Source organism: Malaclemys terrapin, chromosome 18, assembly GCF_027887155.1.
Source record: "Malaclemys terrapin pileata isolate rMalTer1 chromosome 18, rMalTer1.hap1, whole genome shotgun sequence".
In the NCBI taxonomy this organism is placed as follows: domain Eukaryota; kingdom Metazoa; phylum Chordata; order Testudines; family Emydidae; genus Malaclemys; species Malaclemys terrapin.
In genome coordinates, this window is record NC_071522.1 from 17,468,001 (window position 1) to 17,488,124 (window position 20,124).

Genomic DNA, 20,124 nt, shown 5'->3' on the forward strand with positions numbered 1-20,124 from the left:
TTACTTTGCCAAGTTTCCCTACTTAATAATTTGTTAAAATTAACACAGAAAATCACTAGAAACAGGGAAAATAATCTGCAGTGCATAGGGGTGGGTGGGGAGCACCCTAATTTTGGAAGCATGTGTGATCACAATGCATAGTTATGTCTCTAATGCTGGTAGACACCCACTGGCAAAGAGAACTGGAGAAACATGTGATAGGACAGTTGTCAAGGTAACTTCAGTTGTGTGTTTGTGTGGATACCTCAGTAAACAGACTTGTAAAGCTAATGTAAATTGACAGTGCCTCTAATGGGCAAGTTGCTGCTGATGGGGTGGTGAGAGACGGGAAGCTATCACTCTCATCAGAGCGATTTCACTCTGGAGGCAGAATCTTCTGCCCATGTTTACAATGGGCTTCGACCATTAGAAAATCACTTGTTGCTTACGTTGGCATGAATATAGCACGTGGTGAATGGTACTGGATAGAGTGCCCTGAAGACTGATGTCCTCTATTACATAAGAGGTGTGCCCCATAGCGATAGTGCAGGCTGTATTATAGTGCTGGAGGGATGGATTGACCTGATGTTAGACGGTATGGCTGGACCAGAATTTCTCAGGTGTCTCCATCAATTTATGGTGTATTTAAGCTTTCATTTAAAATAGTTTCCAGCCCTGAAGAAAAGTTTACAAAGGAGACCTTATGATGAAGTGCTGTCTTCAGAGTCTGCAGAAAGCCTGAAACAACGAGCATTTTATTTAAACGTGATGCTAATGCTGAAACCTAATGATAGTGCAAATATTGTTAATTATTTTGCTGCTGAGTGGAGGACCTGAGTTCTGCCCTTTCTGACTGAAGTTCAGTGGGGCCAGGATGGTGTGTGGGATAGTGACAGTTGTGAAGTTATTTTGGCTGCCTGGCAACATGGACTGCAAGCTTGATAAGTGGCCTGAATGGATAATCTAGTTCTAATCTAGCTTGTAAATGCCTCTGTATCCTCTGATGAAATGTTGTTGTGTAACTTTGCTAAAGCAGCTCTTAGTAATTTGACCACAAGGTTTCTCTGGGCTTTCCTACACAACATTGCGCTATTCCCCTCTACCCCTTTTCTGCCATGACAGAAGTACCTCACTGCCTCAACTGCTAACTTCCACCGTCCTGGTATAATAATCATTCTATCTAGCCGTCCCAGCCTGTCTCTGCAGGGCCTGAAATTGGAGTCTCTCCATTAACTTCAGTAGCTTTGGTCAGGCCCATAGGGAATAGCCTGTTTAAGTTTGCAGCCCTGTCACTCAGCCTGTAGGGTTCTAGTGGTTTGTTTAGTAGGATGGGGGAAGAAAACAGTTGCTCATTCATTCTCAGCACCTCTTCTTCACATGAATTCTCTTATAGAGCTGATTATTTTTTTTCATGGATCTGGCCCTAGTTCTTAATGATTTGCTGGCTGGGAGGTGAAACACTACTCGCCATATGTGTGTGTTCTCATTCTTATGTTGCATATTTGATTTAGTTGGGGGTTGGTCCTGCTTGAGCAGGGGGTTGGACTAGATGACCTCCTGAGGTCCCTTCCAACCCTGATATTCTATGATATGGTGGCCTTGTTGACTCTACTCTGGCTTACAAAGCAAGCAAGTGTTTGGGCGTGAGCAGAGACTGCAGAGAGCTTTAGCCTGCATGACCATTCAGCTTGTCCTCAAGGGTCACCTGTGATCTGGCTAGCCAAGCCCCAGGCTGGGAGTCAAAAGACCCTGAGTTCTGGTCTCAACTCTGCCATTGATGCACTGCATGAGCATTGTCATCTACACTCTTTGCCTTAGTTTGCTTAATCTGTAAAAACGTGTTTGCCCCCTTTTTAATGCACTTCGAGAACCTTGGATGAAAAACATAGTGTAAGTGCAAAGTCGTTGTTATACATGAAGTAATATAGATTCATTAGTTCTTCCACTGTGGTCCACAGAGCTCTTACCTATTGAACAAGGCTAGTCACAAAGCTTTAGCATCTCCTTGTTTCCAGTGCTAAATCGCATAAAAAGACATTACTACTATTAGCGGTATTACAGTAGCATGCAGAGGCCCCACCAACAATCGAGGCTCCCATTGTGCTAAGTGCTATACAGACAGGTATTAAGAGGCCATCTCCCTGCCCTGCAGAGATTTTAATCTAAATAGACAAAGGATAGTTGCATGAGCGGGGTGTGTGTGTGTAAATAGAGGCACAGTGACTTGCCCAGTCCCCTAGGAAGTCAGTGACCCAGCTAGGAATAGAAACCAGGTCTCCTAACTCCCTGTCCACTAGACCATTCTGCCTCTCCTCACTTTCTGATCATGCTGTTTGTGTAAACAAGCAATTGCTGTAGTGCTAAGGGTGATGTCATGGGAGTGTGAACAAGAGGAGTGCAGAGCCCATGCAGTCTATCAACAGGAGGAGAGGTAGGTCCACAAGACCAGCTACGTATTAGGGTGACCAGATAGCAAGTGTGAAAAATCGGGACGGGGGTGAGGGGAGCCTATACAAGAAAAAGCCCCAAATATCAGGACTGTCCCTATAAAATCGGAACATCTGGTCATCCTAGCTACGTATTAAGCTGTGCTCCACACATTTGAGCACCACTACTATAGTTGAAACCGTTCCATGTATTGGGTATTCAAGAAGCCTTCGCCTGGTTCATCGTAACCAAGGGGAGTGGGTCTTACCTCACCTACTTGTTGGTCTTATCCACCTGCTTTGTCTTGTCAGTTAGATTGTCAGCGATCTGGGCCCGGGAATGTCATTTGCCATATGTTTATACAGTATCTAGCACAATGGGGCTGTGGCCTTATTGAGCTCTAGATGCTACTGCAATATAACTGTTAAGACTAATAATTTAAAAGGTAGAGTCATACAAGAAGCATGAATGGAACAACCCATGGTTTTGTTTAATGTCGAGGGAGTGCTTTGAGAATAGAAAGTTTTATAAGTGGTCTGGAAATTCAGGCTCCTGCCTCTGCCAGTGTTGGTGGCAGGAGCTATCCCTGGCTTACTGATTTCCGCCTTCCCCTGGCTTACAAGTGAGTCTCAGACACAGTCCAAATAAACAGTGATTTCCTTAAGACCTTCTCTCCGGGCTCCTCCTCCTCCTCCCCCCCCCCCTTTTTTTTTTTTTTTTTTAAGGAAGCATTTTCCTGTTTGACCTCTTGGTGATGGTTACCAGGAGGTGGCACTGCTCCCCAGTGCGGAGGTCAAGGGAACCCTTTTAGTTACATGATTTTTTTTTTCTCTAATGCAAATCATAAATAACGATCAAGGCAAATCGAGCATCAACAAACCCTTTCGCAATTCAGTGCAAGGAGAAAAGGGCGCCACCCATCTTAAAGTGAGCAGCTGCCACTGAAAAGCAGTCACTGGAGTGGGCAGGGAGAGCAGAGGAGATTTTGAGAGGTTAGGGTTTTTTGCTGTTGCTACATCAGGGAAGGAGAAGTTGGAAGGAGTTTGAAAGACAAAAGTTAGTAAAAATAGAATGTGTGGGCCTCTCACAACTTCCCAGGGTTTTATTAACTGAGCTGTTACATTCACACAGCATAGTGGTGGGTGTAATCCCCGCTCATTAGCAGCACGAGCTGATGGCCAACGGCCCCCCCTTGGAAAGGGGCAGCACAGAGAGCTCTTTACCACAGCTGTTTCCTGCTGTGGCTCTTACCCCATCTGAGCTGACCGCTCTGAGCGACTTCCTCGGGGCTGTGTGTTTTCCAGAGCAACTTGGACAAGCTGCGTGCCAGACCAGAAGCCATAACCCTCTCCTTCCCCACTCCAAGAAAAATATGGACAGCTCCTTAGAAGCTGGCTCTGTAGCTGCCTTCGGATCCGGGGGAGGGAGGGGAGAGAGCGAGCTAGAGGAGATGAACATGAAAAAGGCAGGGTATGGCTGGAAGGACTTAGAAGCTGCCAGAAACTGAGTGGGCATTTCTAAGCCCCCTGAGGAGAGCACTGATGTACGCGTGGTATTGGTGGGATGCTGGCTAGAGAGGACAGGATTTTCTCCACCCTTAGCAGAGCTGGCTAGTGAATAAAAAATGATCACATGGCTGCTTAAAGGCTATGGCTCTGGTGCATAAAGTTCCTAATATTCTGTGTGTGTGTTTCTCTCTGATTCCTGCAGATGTTTGTTGTTGAGAAGATTGAGGGGATCCACTGCAGCCTACATGAGTTCAGTATCACAGGATCCACCTATACGCCAGAGGGAGAGATGTGAGTACTGACGCCTGGGGCAGACCAGGGTTGGGCTATGCAGAGTTTTTAGCAACTCCCTGGTGCTGAGCAACTGGTAGTCTCTGTGCAAAACTCATTTTCTACAGTGTGGCCTAGTAGATAGAGGACTGGACTGGGATTCAGGAGAACTAGGTTCTATTCCCAGCTTTGCCACTGGCCTGCTAGGCGACCTTGGGCAAGTCACTTCACCTATCTGCGCCTCAGTTTCCCCATCTGTAAAATAAGGATAATGATACTGACCTTCATAAAACACTTTGAGATCTACTGAGGAAAAGCCATAAATATGAGCTGGGCATTATTATTCTTATTAATGGAAAGCGCTTTCCATGTAGTATAGTAAAGTGAGAAATGAGACACTCTGATTGTGCCCGTAAATGTGGCCCTGGATGCAGACTAAATGGGAAGGATGATCTTGTGGCTAACTTGCTGGCCCAGAACTTGGGACCAATTCCGGTTCAGTTCCCAGCTCTGTCACAGACTGCACATGAGAATGCTGTACTCTTCTCGTTCCTGTGTTGATACCAATAGATCCTGTATACAGGGCGAAATGCACCCCAGGGCAGTGAACCTGCACTAGGCCATATGAGACCGTCTACAATCACTTAAGTTCCATATTAAGGGCTTAGCTTGTACATAGGGCATTGTGCAGGCCCTCTGGATGGTGTGAATTTCACCTGTAAGATCTAATATTCGCCCATATGGGTGAATGTTATTAAGGTTCCACATGGGATACTGTTTGTACTAAGGGGCCATGGGAGTGCAGCCTGGAAACGCAAGCAAGTGGACATCAAAAGCTGATCGATCAGTGTTCTTGTTTACATCAACGTCCCGTGCACACAGCACATCACACTGTGGGGAGTGAGTCATCTAGCATGTCATCACCTCAGGCAACCTAATGCAGTTTGACTGACCGTCCTGTCCTCCCTCTCTCTGAGCTGAGAAATATGCATAATACAGACTTCCCTACCAAGGTGCACCTAACTTCATGTTAAGAGGTGTTAAATAGATTTGAGCAAACTCTTTGCTTTCATCCTGATGTATGTGTAATAAGCTGCCTGTGGGATAATGTGATATAAAAACATGATCATGCTGGTAGCTTAGTTTCAGCTGGAGAGTGGTATGCCCTATGTCACTTGGGAGCTCTTTTAATTAAGACTCAGTGGTGAGGTACATAATTCTGAGCTTTTACTACTCTGTCCCCATCTTGTGAGAGTCACAAGGCATTCACTTAGACTCCCAGTACTCCCTTTCTGCTATACACTGTGCTCATTGTAAAACCAGGGAAGGATTTTCTGGGGCCAAATCACTCACCAGCCCTGATCAGGAATATGGAGCAGATCTCCCTGGAATGTTACTAGGAAATTAATCATTGCTTAGGAAAAGCAATCCGCAGGAGATGGTGTACTCTGGAGCCACTCTGAATTTAAACTAGAAGAGGGTGAAAAGCTCAGGTGGATGGCCTGGTGACTGAAGTACAGGACTGGGAGTCAGTAGATCTGTTCCAGATCATTTGCTTTTTGACTACTGAAAAGTCACTCAGCTTATCTGTGTCTCTCTCTTCCCCCATGTGTTAATTGAGTATAACACATCCCAAAATTGCAACACCTGTTTGTCTTTTCAAGGACTGATCTACACCAAAGCATCTAATGGGAAACTGCATTTGGAACTGGATGATTTTTGTCGCCTTGTCTTTTTTAGCACCTTCCTCCCAGCTCCTTCTGTGTATTGAATGGGACTAAAATCACTCTTATTCAGTTAATAACATATTAGTAATGAAATGCACAAAATCCACCCCCAGTCGTCCTCAGGCTGTCTGGAATGAAATACTTTGAGGAACAACTTTCCAGCCAAGAATTCACAGGACTGGTGCTGCGAGGTTCCCTGGAGCCCTGTGTTCAGTTCTGATTAGTTGTCTTTGTGGCTGTCTTGTCCATAGGGAGCATTCAGTTCCCTTCTGCAGCTCTTAAAAATACTCTTGCTTCCATTCAAAAAATGACTTTAACGGCCATATCCATAATAAATGTCCTTCCGTTCTCTGAGCAATCAGATCTGTGGGTCTGACTCTTACTTCAATCACAGGAGTCTTGCACTGATGTAATTCTACGGACCCCAAAAGAGTTTATATGTGGTTTATGCCAGAATGAGAGTGAAGAAAATCAGTCTGAAGAGATCCAATTTGGCATACAGACTCTGGGGGGCTTAGAAAGACCACAGACAGATTTGGTCCTGTGGGATTCTGTGTATTTTACCTATTTCTGGTAAGATAAATGTAGATGAGTCCACCTGAAGGTTTTGTTGAATGAATTTTCAAGCAGTTGTTGTGGGATGGGAGAAAGGAAGTGTTAATACCCGCATTGACAGATGGGGGAATGTAAGGACACAGAGTAAGTGACTTGTCCAAAGCCCACAAGGAATCTGTGGCAGAGCCAGGATCAGAACCTGGATCTCCTGAGTCCCAGCGTAGTGCCTTATCCACCCTCCCTGTCAAACAAACTAGCAAACAATCATGCTAAGAATGTGGTTACATACTGTGGACCTCCATGGTGTGTGTAAGTTCAATGAAAAATGAAAACAAAGGTGCAGTAATTTTGGGAGAGGTTTATTTTCTGTCTGAGGATGATTTTCTTATAAATTTCAAATGTGCGATGGGACTTGTAGACATGTTGAGGTGGGGAAACCATTTTATGTATTTAATTCCTTTAGCTGTTGTCACTCATAGATCTCAAAGCATTTTACAAAGGAGAGCTTGGATTCTTATCCCCATTTTATAGACGGGGAAGTGACTTGTCCTAGGTGAGAATAGAACACAGGTGTGCTAACTCTCAGTCCAGAGCTCTCCCACCCCCACCCCCCAGCCATGCGGTCTCAAAAGAGATTCTAGCATTTCCAGAACTTCAAATATAAATTGGATTTCTTAATAGCTTTTTAAAAATCCTAAATATCAACAAACTCCCTTTCTTTTTTAAATTTCCTTCCCCGCTGCCTTCTGAACTCAGGGTAATCATGCGTTGTCACTGACCAGGAGAATTGCTGTCTCTGCCCTCGCTGCATCCTGTATTTAAAGTGGACAGCTTTTTGTCACTATGAAAACAGGTTTTTCCAACTTTCTTGGCCCCTGCCGGCTTTCCACTCTCAAGCTGTAACAAGGGCTCCAGAATGTTCTTTCCATTAGGAACTTACAGTGGAATAAACTGATAATAATGAATGTCTGACAAATTATTTTTCCAGCTAAAGAATGACCAGCTGAGTTTATGCAGCCCTAAACTGCAGTTACCTCTGCTCGAATTAGGATAATTTTCCTGTTTCCCCTGAAGACGGCCGCTGTCTTTTAACCATAATGCGGCAGCCTGCTCACACAAACAAGAAATGGCATTTTGTTCCTTAAATGGTGAATGTGCAGAGCCGTGACTGATGCCTTTCCTCTGTTGGCTTTGACTCTCGTTCATGGTCACAGGGCATTCAAGAAGTTCAGGGGTCTAGCAATCACTCTGTTCTTCATTAGAGAGTGTTTGAAAGCTGTTCCCATTGGATGCATGTTTGCTGCCCTATGTGAAATGAGTCTGGGGGCTTTTCTAGCAGCTCACCACCAGAATTAATAATACCTAGCTCTTATCTAGTGCTTTTTATCAGTAGATCTCAAAAGCAGTTCACAAAAGAGGTCGGTAGCATTGTCCCCTGCAATTGGGATCCTTGCTGGCAGTCTGAGCAGAGAATTTTGCAACTGGATTAGTATGGAGTCTAATGGAACCAGCCTTTTCTAATGCAGAGCCTTTCAACCATGGATGCTGGAATACTTTGACCATTGCCTCACAGCAATGTTAACCCCATTCTACAGGTGGGAAAACTGAGGCACAAACAAGTGACATGTCCAAGTTCTCACAGCCAGAGGAGGGTGTAAGAGCTATGTAACTCCACACTGGTGATAAACCTTAGGAGAGAAGCAAATGGGATAAAGAATGTTATAGCTACGTACTACTAGGAAAGAGATGGACCCTTCACCATAGGTTCTCTGAAGCCAGTAAGGAGTTTTCCAGTCTTTTTGATGGAGTTAAGATCATCACAGGATTCGTCCTTACTTTGGCCTAGCTGGCGTTGCTATGATTATTGGTCAGATGAAGGAAACTGAAGAATTGTTTAATTATTTTCCTTGTTTTAGTCCTTTCAGTCTTTGAGCATATCAGAATGTGATCATTCACTTCTTCTTACGGTTTCATAGCACCTCTGCCTGTTTAGGATTTATTGTTTGTATTACAGTAATAGTGAGAGATTGCAGCTGAGCTCAGGGCCCCATTGTGCTGGGTGCAGTACAAACATAGCAAGGGACAGTCCTGACCTGAATTACTCCTAGGTAGACGTGGCAGACAAAGGGCAGGAGGGGAAATGAATTGTCCCTGGTGATGCAGTGTGTGAGCGGCAGTGGTGAAAATAGAATTGAGATCTCCAGGTGCCCTATCCACGAGACCATTCTGATTCTCATTTAAAAAAAATACAACCCCCCAGAGTCCTTAGCATGTGTGTACTGATTATGTTCTAATTTGGATAACTGCATTCTGCCCACCTAAACCAGCCCTGATTAAGCAATTCTCCTTCACTTCCTGTCACAAAGTGCTGTGGTTGCCATGTGCGGCCTTCCATGGCTGAACTTCTGGTGTGGGCAGGGTGATTCCAACAGGTGGAGTTTGTAAAGCACTCGAGGCTCCTTTGGGAGGAGAGATGTAGCCACATGTGTTATAACTAGGATGGACTGAATGTAAAAGTCTTTAACTCTCTGGACTTGCTGGTTACATAAACGTCTTCCCCCTCCCCCAGTGGTTTTGGAGACATTGGCTCCACTTTTATTAGCGAAGTGCTAGTGCATTGCAGCAGTACTTAGGCAGAGATGTTTATGAATGTCTCATCAAAGGGTACAGTTTGTCTCTCTTGCTTAGGAACAGCTAATCGAGAGCAGTTGCTGCACTCATCCTCCTTAAACGTCCTTGCCTGCACTGTTCTGCTCCGCGCAACTCTAAGAAATTGCTTGGGATGGACGGGAGGCTTTTCCCACCAGTCCTGAGCTCTGTTGGATACATGCAGAAATCTTGAACTCCTTGGGATATTCAACCTTCACGCTATTCCATATCCTGCCATCTGTCTCCTTTATCCCTTCTTTATTCCACCTCTTTGCCCCTTTCTAATCTTCCCTCATCCTTTCTGTGGGCCTGAACTAACGCCCACTGAAGCTCTGGGTCAGACCATGTTTGTGTGTGGATCATCATTGCTGTACTTTGTCTTCAACAATGAGGGCAAGGTTTGCAGCCCCTTTCATTGCCCCTGCACATTTGAGGTTATTAATCTGTGCCCTGACTGGCTATGGACTCTTTGAGACCAAACAAACTGTCTCTTAAACACAGCTACATTCCAGCTGCCCCTGGAGAAAAAGTAGGGTTGCTTTTGAATCCAGATCTCCTATGCTACTGGAATGTCAGAGTCTTTCTCTTCGGATGTTTACTAACTCTGCTGTTCAAACCTGGTTGACAACGACATATTGTGATCTTTTCTTTCCACTCAAAAAAGAGTCCTACAAAAAGTAGAAACTAGGTCAAATTACCAAGGATAAATATAAGCAAGTATGTAGGGACAAAATTAGAAAGGTCAAGGCACAAAATGAGATAAAACTAGCTAGACACAAAAAGGGTAACAAGAAAACATTCTCCAAATACATTAGAAGCAAGAGGAAGGACAGGGTAAGCCTGTTACTCAGTTGGGGAGCGGGGTGGGGGAAGAAACAATAACAGAAAATGTAGAAATGGCAGAAGTGCTAAAGGACACTTTTTTGTTTCAGTTTTCACCAAAAAGGTTAGTAGTGATTGGCCGTCTAAAATAGTGTGAATGCCCTTGAAAATGAGGTAGGATCAGAGGCTAAAATAGGGGAAGAACAAGTTAAAAATTACTTAAACATGCACTTCTCTCTTATAATGGGCTATACCAGGGATGCAATTGGCTCATTGGGCCTTTTATGTGGCACATATTCCATTTAATTGCAGCCTGAAGGATGACAAGCCCATTCAGTGTGGACAGTATGATGGCCTGGTGGAACTAGCCACTATCTGTGCTCTCTGCAATGACTCCTCTCTGGATTATAACGAGGTGAGTGTGCTGGATCCTTACCACATTCACCAAACCAGCTGCACAGAGGTTTTTTTAAAGATGTTCCTGCTGACAATAACTAAAGACCCTCCTCCCCCATGCACACGAGGAGAGATCATAAAGTAATGGAGTCAAGTAGTTAGTTTTGTGTCCATATCAAATTGGTTCGCATGGCCTACTTTGCATGCAGAGGTTGGGATAGCATTGGCCAAGACGTTCCTATGGAGTGCCCCACTCTGTTGTGTTCGACACAGAGGACGCTCACAGATTTCTGTGCTTTGTTTGCTCTGCAGCGGGTCCTTTTAGCTTCTAGATGGACTTGTAACCTTTATCTTTGTGTAACGGAGGCAGTAGCTGCTCTGTCCCTTCAGTTGAGCGGAACTGAACTACGCATGGGTGGATTTTCAGACGAGCGGCTGCCTTTTGCAAGTACAAATTGCACCTGCCTTCATTTTATGCCTGGGCTCATATCCTTGCACCTGTGTGGGTGCAAAACAGATGGCCAGAGGCACAGATTCAGAGGTTTGCACTCCCCAACCCCTGCAGCGTATTCGTGGGAACAAACTTTTCAGGCATCAATTGAGCCTGTACCAAAGGAAGCTGTGCCTTGCTGGGCTTGAAAGTATTCCCCATAACTATGTGCATCATCCTTACTGGAAGATTGTTACACAAACACAAAGCAGGATTATTCTGACTTGAGCAGCAAGTCATCTTGTATTACAATCTCCAGCATTTAATGCACGGTCTGAGTTGACTCCAACGGCAGCCCTAGAGTGAGAGTGATGCTGTTGGAATCTCAAGAACAGTGCAGTAAATAAAATCACCCTGGACTTAGTCATGCAGGTTAGGAGACACAGGTCATACAGCTCATGTTTTTCTTTTACACTGAATGTTTGTGTTCCTTTCTTACTGCCGGCCAGTCAAAAAAAGCCTATGAGAAGGTGGGAGAAGCAACCGAAACAGCCCTGACCTGCCTGGTAGAAAAGATGAACGTTTTCAACACTGATACAAGCAACCTCTCGAAGGTGGAGAGAGCCAATGCCTGCAACTCTGTGAGTAGGATGAAGGGACAAAACCCATGTGGTCCCTTTTGTCGGGGAGTGAGGGAAGGGGCGGAGGGAGATTGCATGGTTGCTTGTGCAAGAATTCTCCCCGAGTTACCAGGATAAGATGTGATGGGATTGGACTGGACTGACCTATATCTGATTCTCAGCCGCTTGAGCTCTCAAAGGAAATGGGATACCTGCACCCTAAGACAACATCTTACCACCCAGGCCAGGATTTCCAGAAGTGACTAGTGACTGGAGACTCTGTAAAGACTCGAGTGCTGAGCCACCCTTCCTCTGAAAATCAGACCCCTTTAAAGTGGTTCAAATTGGGCATCTAAAGTCACTAGCCCCACCTGAAAATCTTGGCCTCCGTATCACAGAGTAAGTCTACACACCGAAAGCTGTGCACTGGCTAGCCTACCTGAGCTAGCTAGACTCTAGGATAACAATGGTACCGGGGACAGCTTTAGCCACCAGCAGTACAAGCCCAGCTCGGACCCTGTGTACGCGTTTAGCTCACTAGCTCCAAAGCCTGCACTGTTTTCACTACTACTGTTACCTGCAGTAGCTTGATTCAAACTAGCTCATGTAGGCAAGCCCAGGCACAGCATTTCCTGTGTAGAAATCCCCTTTGGCTACACTACAGGGCTGAGATTTGCAAAGCTAGAGTGTTTAGCTGGCCACTTCCCATGAATTATAATAGGAACTGAGCATCCAAATCCCTTAGTTGGCTTTGACGGTCATCAGCCTAAATGTTCAAAGGCACCTGAACAGAGTGCACTGTATGGAGCTGGGAGTGTCCGTCTAGACCAGTAGGATGCACTGTGCTCCTTTAGACCTACCATAAAATGGTGGCCATGTCTACCCTATGCTTTTGCACACACACACAAAAAAAATCCTCCCTTTGCTCCCATGATGGAGCTGAACCATGGTAGCTATAGTGGGTGCACTGGCCTAGGCAGAGCACCCGCCATCTGCTGGTTTTCTAAGTACCATGTTATCTTACCCTGCTCAGAGCAGGTCTGTATCATACACCTGTTGGAGCAGTGTCCATGCTAGCGCTCCCACTGATGCTATCTATTGCCAATGGAGGTGAACCAGTGGTGACAGCGATGGGTGATTTGGAGGACTAAACCAAGTGTAGACAGGGTTTCTGTGTCTTAAGAGGTGGTGTGAAAGTCATGATGAAACTGGGAAGCTTCTTTTGCATCTAGCTTCCATTTAATGGAGTTGGACCAATTTCTGCTATAAACCTGCAAATTTTTACAGATTGGAGAGTGGGTTTTTGGCAGGAACACTGTCCCTCTTTATTTACTTATTTAGATTTAAATAACAATAAATCACCATTATAGGTGCCCTCATGATTAGACTTACAATTGCAAATGATGACCACCCAATAGAAAAATCAAATCATAGACAAATAATGAATGAATTCAGCCAAGCAAAAAAAAAAAAAAAAAAAAAAAACACCAAGTCAGCAAGACAGTCATTTAACATCCCCTCACTAGTCTCCCAGAAACACTTTCAGGATTCCCCCAAAGTCCTGTCAAATAAATGGCTTTTTATGGGATAAAATCTTTGTTCTCCGAAGGCCAAGCACCTGCCACATTTGTCTGGCATAATACTAAAGTGGTCATGCAAGAGGAAGTGTTCATAAATCTTTGAAGCTGAGACAGGAGTGTATCTAATGAGGCCCAGCAACTATCTTGCTGGAATCTTAGATGTATAAATTATTTAAAATAGCAAATGCAGTAAGATCAGTTATGGCCTAAACAGGTAGTGAGCGTGTGTGTGTGTGTGTGTGTGTGTAAATACATTTGCTTTAAATAAATAAAATTTTGCTTTAAAAACGTGTTTGTGTGTGTACATGTAAAATAACATCCCTAAAATACAAAGCCACAATACACTACATGCAAAACCTTCTTATAAACACAGCCTGAGAGCATAAAAGGGCATGAACACACACTAATGTCGCAGATCTTTGTCTTTCCTTTCTGAAACTTGGAAGAAAAAAAATGTGCAAGATGCTTTCTGTGCAAATGAATTTTAATGCTAAGCTGCCACATGCTGCCTGTCAAGGCTGTCTGGTGCAAAACCTGTCCCCGAAGGAGCCTAATTGGAAAATGCATAGCTCAAAGCCTGCACAGAGAAGGCAGGGGAAGAAAAGTTAATTTGGCAAGGGCCTGATCCAGAACTTTTCAAGTCAATGGAAAGGTTCCTGTTGACAGGGCCGGCTCTGGCTTTTTTGCCGCCCAAGGCAAAAAAGCCACCCGCTGCCTGCCCCCCCCCCCCCCCAATCTCTCCAGTGCAGCAGGAGAGGGCGCCGAGCCCCGCCGCAGGCCTGCAATCCCTGACCGGCCGGAGCACCGGGGGGAGGGTGGCGAGCCCGCTGCGGCTCCACTCTCCCCGGGAGCAAGGCGGCAAGCCCGGCCGGGGCTCTCCGCTCTCCCCGACTGGCCAGAGTGCCGGGGGGAGGGCGGGGAGCCCCCGGCGGCCAGAGTGCTGGGGGGAGGGCGGCGAGCCTGCCACGGCTCTCCACTCTCCCCGACCGGCCGGAGCTCCGGGAGCAGGGCGGAGAGCCCCTGGCGGCCAGAGCGCCGGGGGGAGGGTGGCGAGCCCGGCTGGGGCTCTCCGTTCTCCCCGGTGGCCAGAGCGCTGGGGGGAGGGCGGCGAGCCCAGTCGCGGCCCTGCTCTCAGGCCGGAGCACCCTGCCGCGCCGCCCCAAGCACACGCTTGGTGGGCTGGTGCCTGGAGCCGGCCCTGCCTGTTGACTCCAGTGGGCTTTGGATCAGGCTTTAAATGTCTTGATCTTTATCATAAGGTTAAAACTGGAGGAGAACGGTATGTATTTCCCCCTCTCTATATTACAGTAGCTGCAACTGAAATCAAATTAGGCAGTCATTTTTGGGAAAGACTTAAATACCACTGCCTCCCCTCCACCCCAGAAAAAGGCCCAATCTTACAACTGCATGACCTCAAGCCAGAACTTAAAATGACTGTTTTGGCTTCAGGAGTGATAGGCATATAGAACCAGATCCTAAATATGAAGCCAATGGCAATAATATATAAGAGCTGATAAGCTGATCTTCTAGCCGTGTGTGTGTGTGTGTGTACACAGCTTCTATCACCATAGTAATGGGAAAGGAAAAACTGATCCTTTCTGATAACAAGAGCATTTGGTTTGAAGTTAAAATATTTTTCTACCTGTTGATTAATACCCAGTGCGGTAAAATGTTGAGTGCAATGCTTGTCTAGCATGGGACTGAGTCTATCCCAGTACAAAGTGGCTGCAAAGGAAGAGAGTTTGATGGTCTGACCATTTCACTTCCAAATATTGAATGAATTCATGGTGCCACTTGAGCTCAGATTGAAGGAGCAAAGGAGGTTAAAGCACCTGGATGCAGTTGAACATGCAGGCGTCTAAATTACCTTGGGAAAGCTGTGGAGCTGAAAGTCCCCTCTGATGCTTCCCCTATTGTTGCTTAAATTACGGAAGCCGCCTTGCCGCCCTGACGAATTTATGCATTTATTTTTGACTTGCGCAGTGTGTTGACTCATCAGGACCATTAGGTAAAATCAAGTAGGGCCTGGCCATTGCCAGACTCTTTGCCTGCATTTGAGAGAGCTAGTTGCATAGGGTTGCCAGGCGTCTGGTTTTCACATCCTGCATCCCCCCAACCCCCTGCCCCAGCTCTGAGCCCGCACCTGCACCCCAAACCCCTCATCCCAAGCCCGCACCCACAGCCCCTGCCTCCACATCCCAACCCCCTGCCCCAGCCCAGAGCCCTCTTCTGCACCCTAGAGCCTGCATCTCCAGCTGGAGCCCTCCCCTCTGCACCCCAACCCCCTGCCCCCCGTCTGGTGAAAGTGAGTGAGAGCGAGCGATGGGGGGCGGGAATGGAGAGAGAAGGGGTGGGGCCTTGGGGAAGGGGTGTTTGGTTTTGTGCCATTAGAAAATTCGCAACTCTGTAATTGCACCCTGTTGAATTTGGCACGTCCGTCCCACCACAGGTAATCAAGCAGCTCATGAAGAAAGAATGCACCCTGGAGTTCTCCCGTGACCGCAAGTCGATGTCTGTCTACTGCACTCCTGTCGGTTCCAGCCACAACTCTGCTGGCAGCAAGATGTTTGTCAAGGTAATGGACACATGCTGCATTGCCTGGTGCAGGGGGTTCAGTGTGGGAGAGCTTGTGATTGCTCCACATGCGGAGTGAGGGTGGGAAGGAGCTAGTGTATCTCTCGAATGCTGCAGGAATTGTTCCTCATCTCACTTTGGGAGTCTCTAGGTGCTACTGTAATATGAATAGCAATAATCATCATCTTCCCATGTCCACTTGTGCAGTTCAGAGCAGGATTAGGCTTTAATACCGAAAGCCATCATAATCCTTTTTAATAAAGAGGGTGGAACTTCAGTCCCTAGAATGCTGGCATTTCCTAGATGGCTGCTCTGATGGAAGCTGTGTGTGTTCAGTCTCCAAAGGGTAAAAGTTCTGGATATCATTGTGGGCTTCAGGATGTCCTAGGGAGCAGAGTTCCGGAAAGTGCAGGGTAGTTGGAGGGCTCGGGAGCAAGACACAGCTTGGAAAGCTTTATTTCAATGCAGGAAAACCGCTGCACTTCCCTCATGGTGGCTTGTGATCAGTTACCCAGCGTTTTTGGTTATCCAAGTTGGTTTTCCTCCCAGTCTCAACCTTATGGAAAAGCAAATGTCACTTGTCACCCCTCAGCTATTTTCCTAATGGCCTGGAGGGATTTCAGTTAGTGGACAAGATGATATCATAGAATATCAGGGTTGGAAGGGACCTCAAGAGGTCATCTAGTCCAACCCCCTCATCTAGGAGGGAGGGATAGTTGGTTCATTGAAGCAATAACACAGCTGAAGTTTTGGGGTAGCTTGTTACAAGTGTCTTCACTATCAAAAGTTTATGAGGAATTATAGTCCACCTTGTGATGTTCTTTGCAGTGCTTAAAAGGAGAGAGAATCTGAGGTGGGATTTTAAGAGGTGCTTCTGCACCTAAGCCAGATAGGTCCTTGTGAACATCCTTCCCTACCCCATGTGTCCAGTGGGGGGGGCATTATGTATAACAACGGTGGACTCTCAGTCAAGCCTTCTTGACCTTGTCTCCATCCAAATCTGGGTTCAGTATTATGGTACCAGGTCAGGTAATTCAGGGAAACATGCAGGTCATTTAGGGGAAGTCTGCACAGCAAGCAGCAGCCTGCTTCAGCCTGGGTCAACACAATCGGGCATGCAGGGCTCGAGCTGCCACGCTCAAAATAGTCCTGTAGACGCTGCAGCTCGGGATCCGAAGCCCACCCTGTCCTTAGGCTTCAGAGCCTGTACATGGCTATTTTTAGCACGGTAGCCTGAGCTCCACAAGTCCAAGGCTGTTGACCCAGGCTCTGAGACTTGCTGCCGCAGGCTGTGGAGATGGTCCCTTAAAGACTAGACTGATTTCTCCCTCAGTCTGGATTCTTCTTTCTAGTGACTTGAACCAAGTCCATCTTACCAGCCACCCCCTTTTCCGGCACATAACCTTTGGTGCTGGAGGACCGAAGTTTTCTGTGGACATCACGGTCTTTAAACGCTGACGAGATAGTGCCACCTAGAGGAAGCTAAGGATATTGAGGAAGAACCTGTGCAGTGGGATCAGACGACTATGGCTACACTACAGATCTTACAGCGGCATCAATGCCACTGTAGTGCTTCTAGTGCAGCCGCTCTATGCTGACGGGAGAGAATTACTCCAGCCCCCACGAGCAGCGGTAACTATGTCGGCAGGAGACACTCTCCCACCAACATAGCAGTGTCCACACCAGAGCTTATGTCGCTCAGGGGGGTGGCTTATTCACACCCCTAAACGACATCACTTATCCCGACGTAAGCTATAGTGTGTATATAGCCTCAGTTTCAGGATGGCTATGTTTTGTGGTTTTGTCTCTTGAACATATTATCTCCTTTTCTGAGACATTCTGCACTCCATGACATGCTGTCCTCAGTGACTGCAGTACGCACTGAATACCCCAGGGGTTTAAAATTGGTTTTTGTTGATGGTTAGGGAAGTTTTCACTCAGTTGTGCTTTGCTCAGAAGTTAGGTTGCAAAGAGGCATGTGTGAGTGGCTCTTGTTCCTTTTGTTTCCAAAGGGCGCCCCTGAAAGCGTGATCGAACGCTGCAACTACGTCCGTATTGGCACTAACCGGGTCCCCCTCACGCTCTCCACTAAGGAGACGATCTTGTCTAAGATCCGGGAATGGGGGACTGGTATTGACACCCTGCGCTGCCTCGCTCTGGCCACCCGGGACAACCCCTGCAAGAAAGAGGACATGCAGCTGGAAGACGCGACCAAGTTCATTAACTATGAGGTGAGGAAGTGTTAAAAGTGACCCCTGGGACAGAGGATGGGGGCCATTTCTTGGGAAACAAAGGGTTTGCTCCAGCTCTCCTTCCCCTGGCACAGATGCTGACGGGAAGGGCTCTGAGAGCAGCTGCTTGGGAAGCAGAGTGGGGAGGATGCGTTGGAAATGCTGGGCTCCATGTGCCAGGGGTCTGGTGAAACTCCAAGCTGGGGAGTCTTCTGTTTCCTTTCTGCTCATGTAACTTATTTTGTTTCCTAATCCTGATCACTGCCCCTCCAGGAACACGCCGTGCTGGCTGCAAATGCATTTTCTTCTGCTGAGTTTTCCCACCAACTTACAGACGTCTCATTGGACGTTCTAACAGACTCGGTGGTTCCGACTGGTCTCTGAGGGTGTCTGCCAGAGAACCAAGCAGCCCAGTAGTCCTGCTGTTCTGTTGCAAACCATAGCTGCTAAGAACCATGTGACAGATGCTAGTCATGATGCATAGGCCCAGGTTCAGCAAAACACTTAAACGTGTGTAAGTCCCATTGACTTGAATCCATTGACTCAAGTACATAAGAATGGTCTTACTCAGTATGGCCAATGGACCATCCAGCCCAGTATCCTGTCTCCGATAGTGGCCACTGCCAGATGCTTCAAAGGGATTGAACAGGACAGTGCAATTTATTGAGTGATCCATCCCGTTGTCCAGTTGTAGCTTCTGGCAATCAGAGGTTTAGGGACACTCAGAGCATGGGGTTGCATCCCTGATCATCTTGGCTAATAGCCACTGATGGATCTATCCTCCATGAACTTACCTAATTCTTTTTTGAACCCAGTTATACTTTTGGCCTTCACAACATGGCAACGAGTTCCACCAGTTGACTGTGCGTTGTGTGAAGAAGCACTTCCTTATGTTTGTTTTAAACCTGCAGCCTATTGAGCATGTGCTTATGTGCTTTGCTAAATCTGGGCCTTTATGCACTCCCAGGAAGCATGCAGATACCATGGTGATGGGCCTGGCATAAGAACCTAAACAGAATGCAATGAATAGCAACCCACTACAGTCTGTCAACTGGAACCTCCCCGAAGAACAAATCAGGATTACAGCTGAATTATTTTAAATGGAGGGTGATGCTCTTTCGGGCCATAATATGTTCCCATTAGAGTTAGTGGGAGTTTTGCCATTGGCTGCAATGGGAACATGATCAGGCCTTTAGAGAGGAAAATTTGCCAGCGTCTTTAGATTTTCCCTACGTGGGGTGAATTAAAGGCAGGGAGAACGACATGGCTCTGTCCCTGGAGGGGAGGGGCATAGTGAGTGTTAACGTGTTTCTTCTTTTCTTGCCCTCAGACTAACCTAACCTTTGTGGGCTGCGTGGGGATGCTGGATCCTCCCCGGAAGGAGGTGGTGATGTCCATTAAGATGTGCAAGAAAGCCGGCATCCGGGTCATCATGATCACTGGGGACAACAAAGGCACAGCCGTGGCCATCTGCCGGAGGATTGGGATCTTCTCAGAGAAGGAGGATGTGACGGACAAGGCCTACACTGGCAGGGAGTTTGATGATCTCCCCCTGGAGACACAGCGGGAGGCCTGCCGTTCGGCCCGTTGCTTCGCCCGAGTCGAACCTGCTCACAAGTCCAAGATAGTCGAATACCTACAGTCTTTCCATGAGATTACAGCTATGGTGAGTCGTACACGGGGCCCCTCATGTGGGTTTACTCGTATTAATCATTTTGTAAGTGTCGCCTCTGCTGTCAAGAGCAGGGGATCGGAGTCAGTACTTCAAGGTCCCAGTCTGAGCTGTAGAGTAGGAGTGTTGCGCTGTGCAAATACAAAATTTTTATCCTTATCCAATCTGCAAATGTGGTCTGCAGATATCATAGAATCATAGAAGATTAGGGTTGGAAGAGACCTCAGGAGGTCATCTAGTCCAACCCCCTGCTCAAAGCAGGATCAACACCAACTAAATCATCCCTGCCAGGGCTTTGTCAAGCCGGGCCTTAAAAAACGCTAAGAATGGAGATTCCACCACCTCCCTAGGTAACCCATTCCAGTGCTTCACCATGCTCCTAGTGAAAAAGTTTTTCCTAATATCCAACGTAGGCCTCCCCCACTGCAACTTGAGACCATTGCTCCTTATTCTGTCATCTACCACTACTAAGACCAGCCCAGCTCCATTCTAGGATATCCACAGATTTGCAGGGCTCTAGTGTTGTCCATTGGTTTGGACCAAAGGTCTGGGAGTCAGGACTTCTGGATTCTGTTCCCAGCTCTTCTACTTACTCTGTGTAGCCTTGAGGAGCACACTTAACTTTTCCCATCTATACAACGGGCCATCATACTACTTGCCTACATTACAGAGCTGTTGTGAAGC

General features: G+C 46.8%; 1 protein-coding gene across 3 annotated transcripts in view; it reads left to right on the forward strand.

Moving 5' to 3' along the window:
* The window catches only part of ATP2A3 (ATPase sarcoplasmic/endoplasmic reticulum Ca2+ transporting 3), a 140,391-nt gene that overhangs the window by 96,437 nt on the left and 23,830 nt on the right, over positions 1-20,124 (forward strand). For all 3 annotated transcript variants that reach the window (XM_054008027.1, XM_054008028.1, XM_054008029.1), the window contains exons 9-14: positions 4,117-4,205; positions 10,250-10,352; positions 11,273-11,404; positions 15,413-15,538; positions 17,550-17,768; positions 19,099-19,434. In XM_054008027.1, the coding sequence (XP_053864002.1) occupies positions 4,117-4,205; positions 10,250-10,352; positions 11,273-11,404; positions 15,413-15,538; positions 17,550-17,768; positions 19,099-19,434 (1,005 nt within the window). The remainder of the gene's footprint in view (positions 1-4,116; positions 4,206-10,249; positions 10,353-11,272; positions 11,405-15,412; positions 15,539-17,549; positions 17,769-19,098; positions 19,435-20,124) is intronic.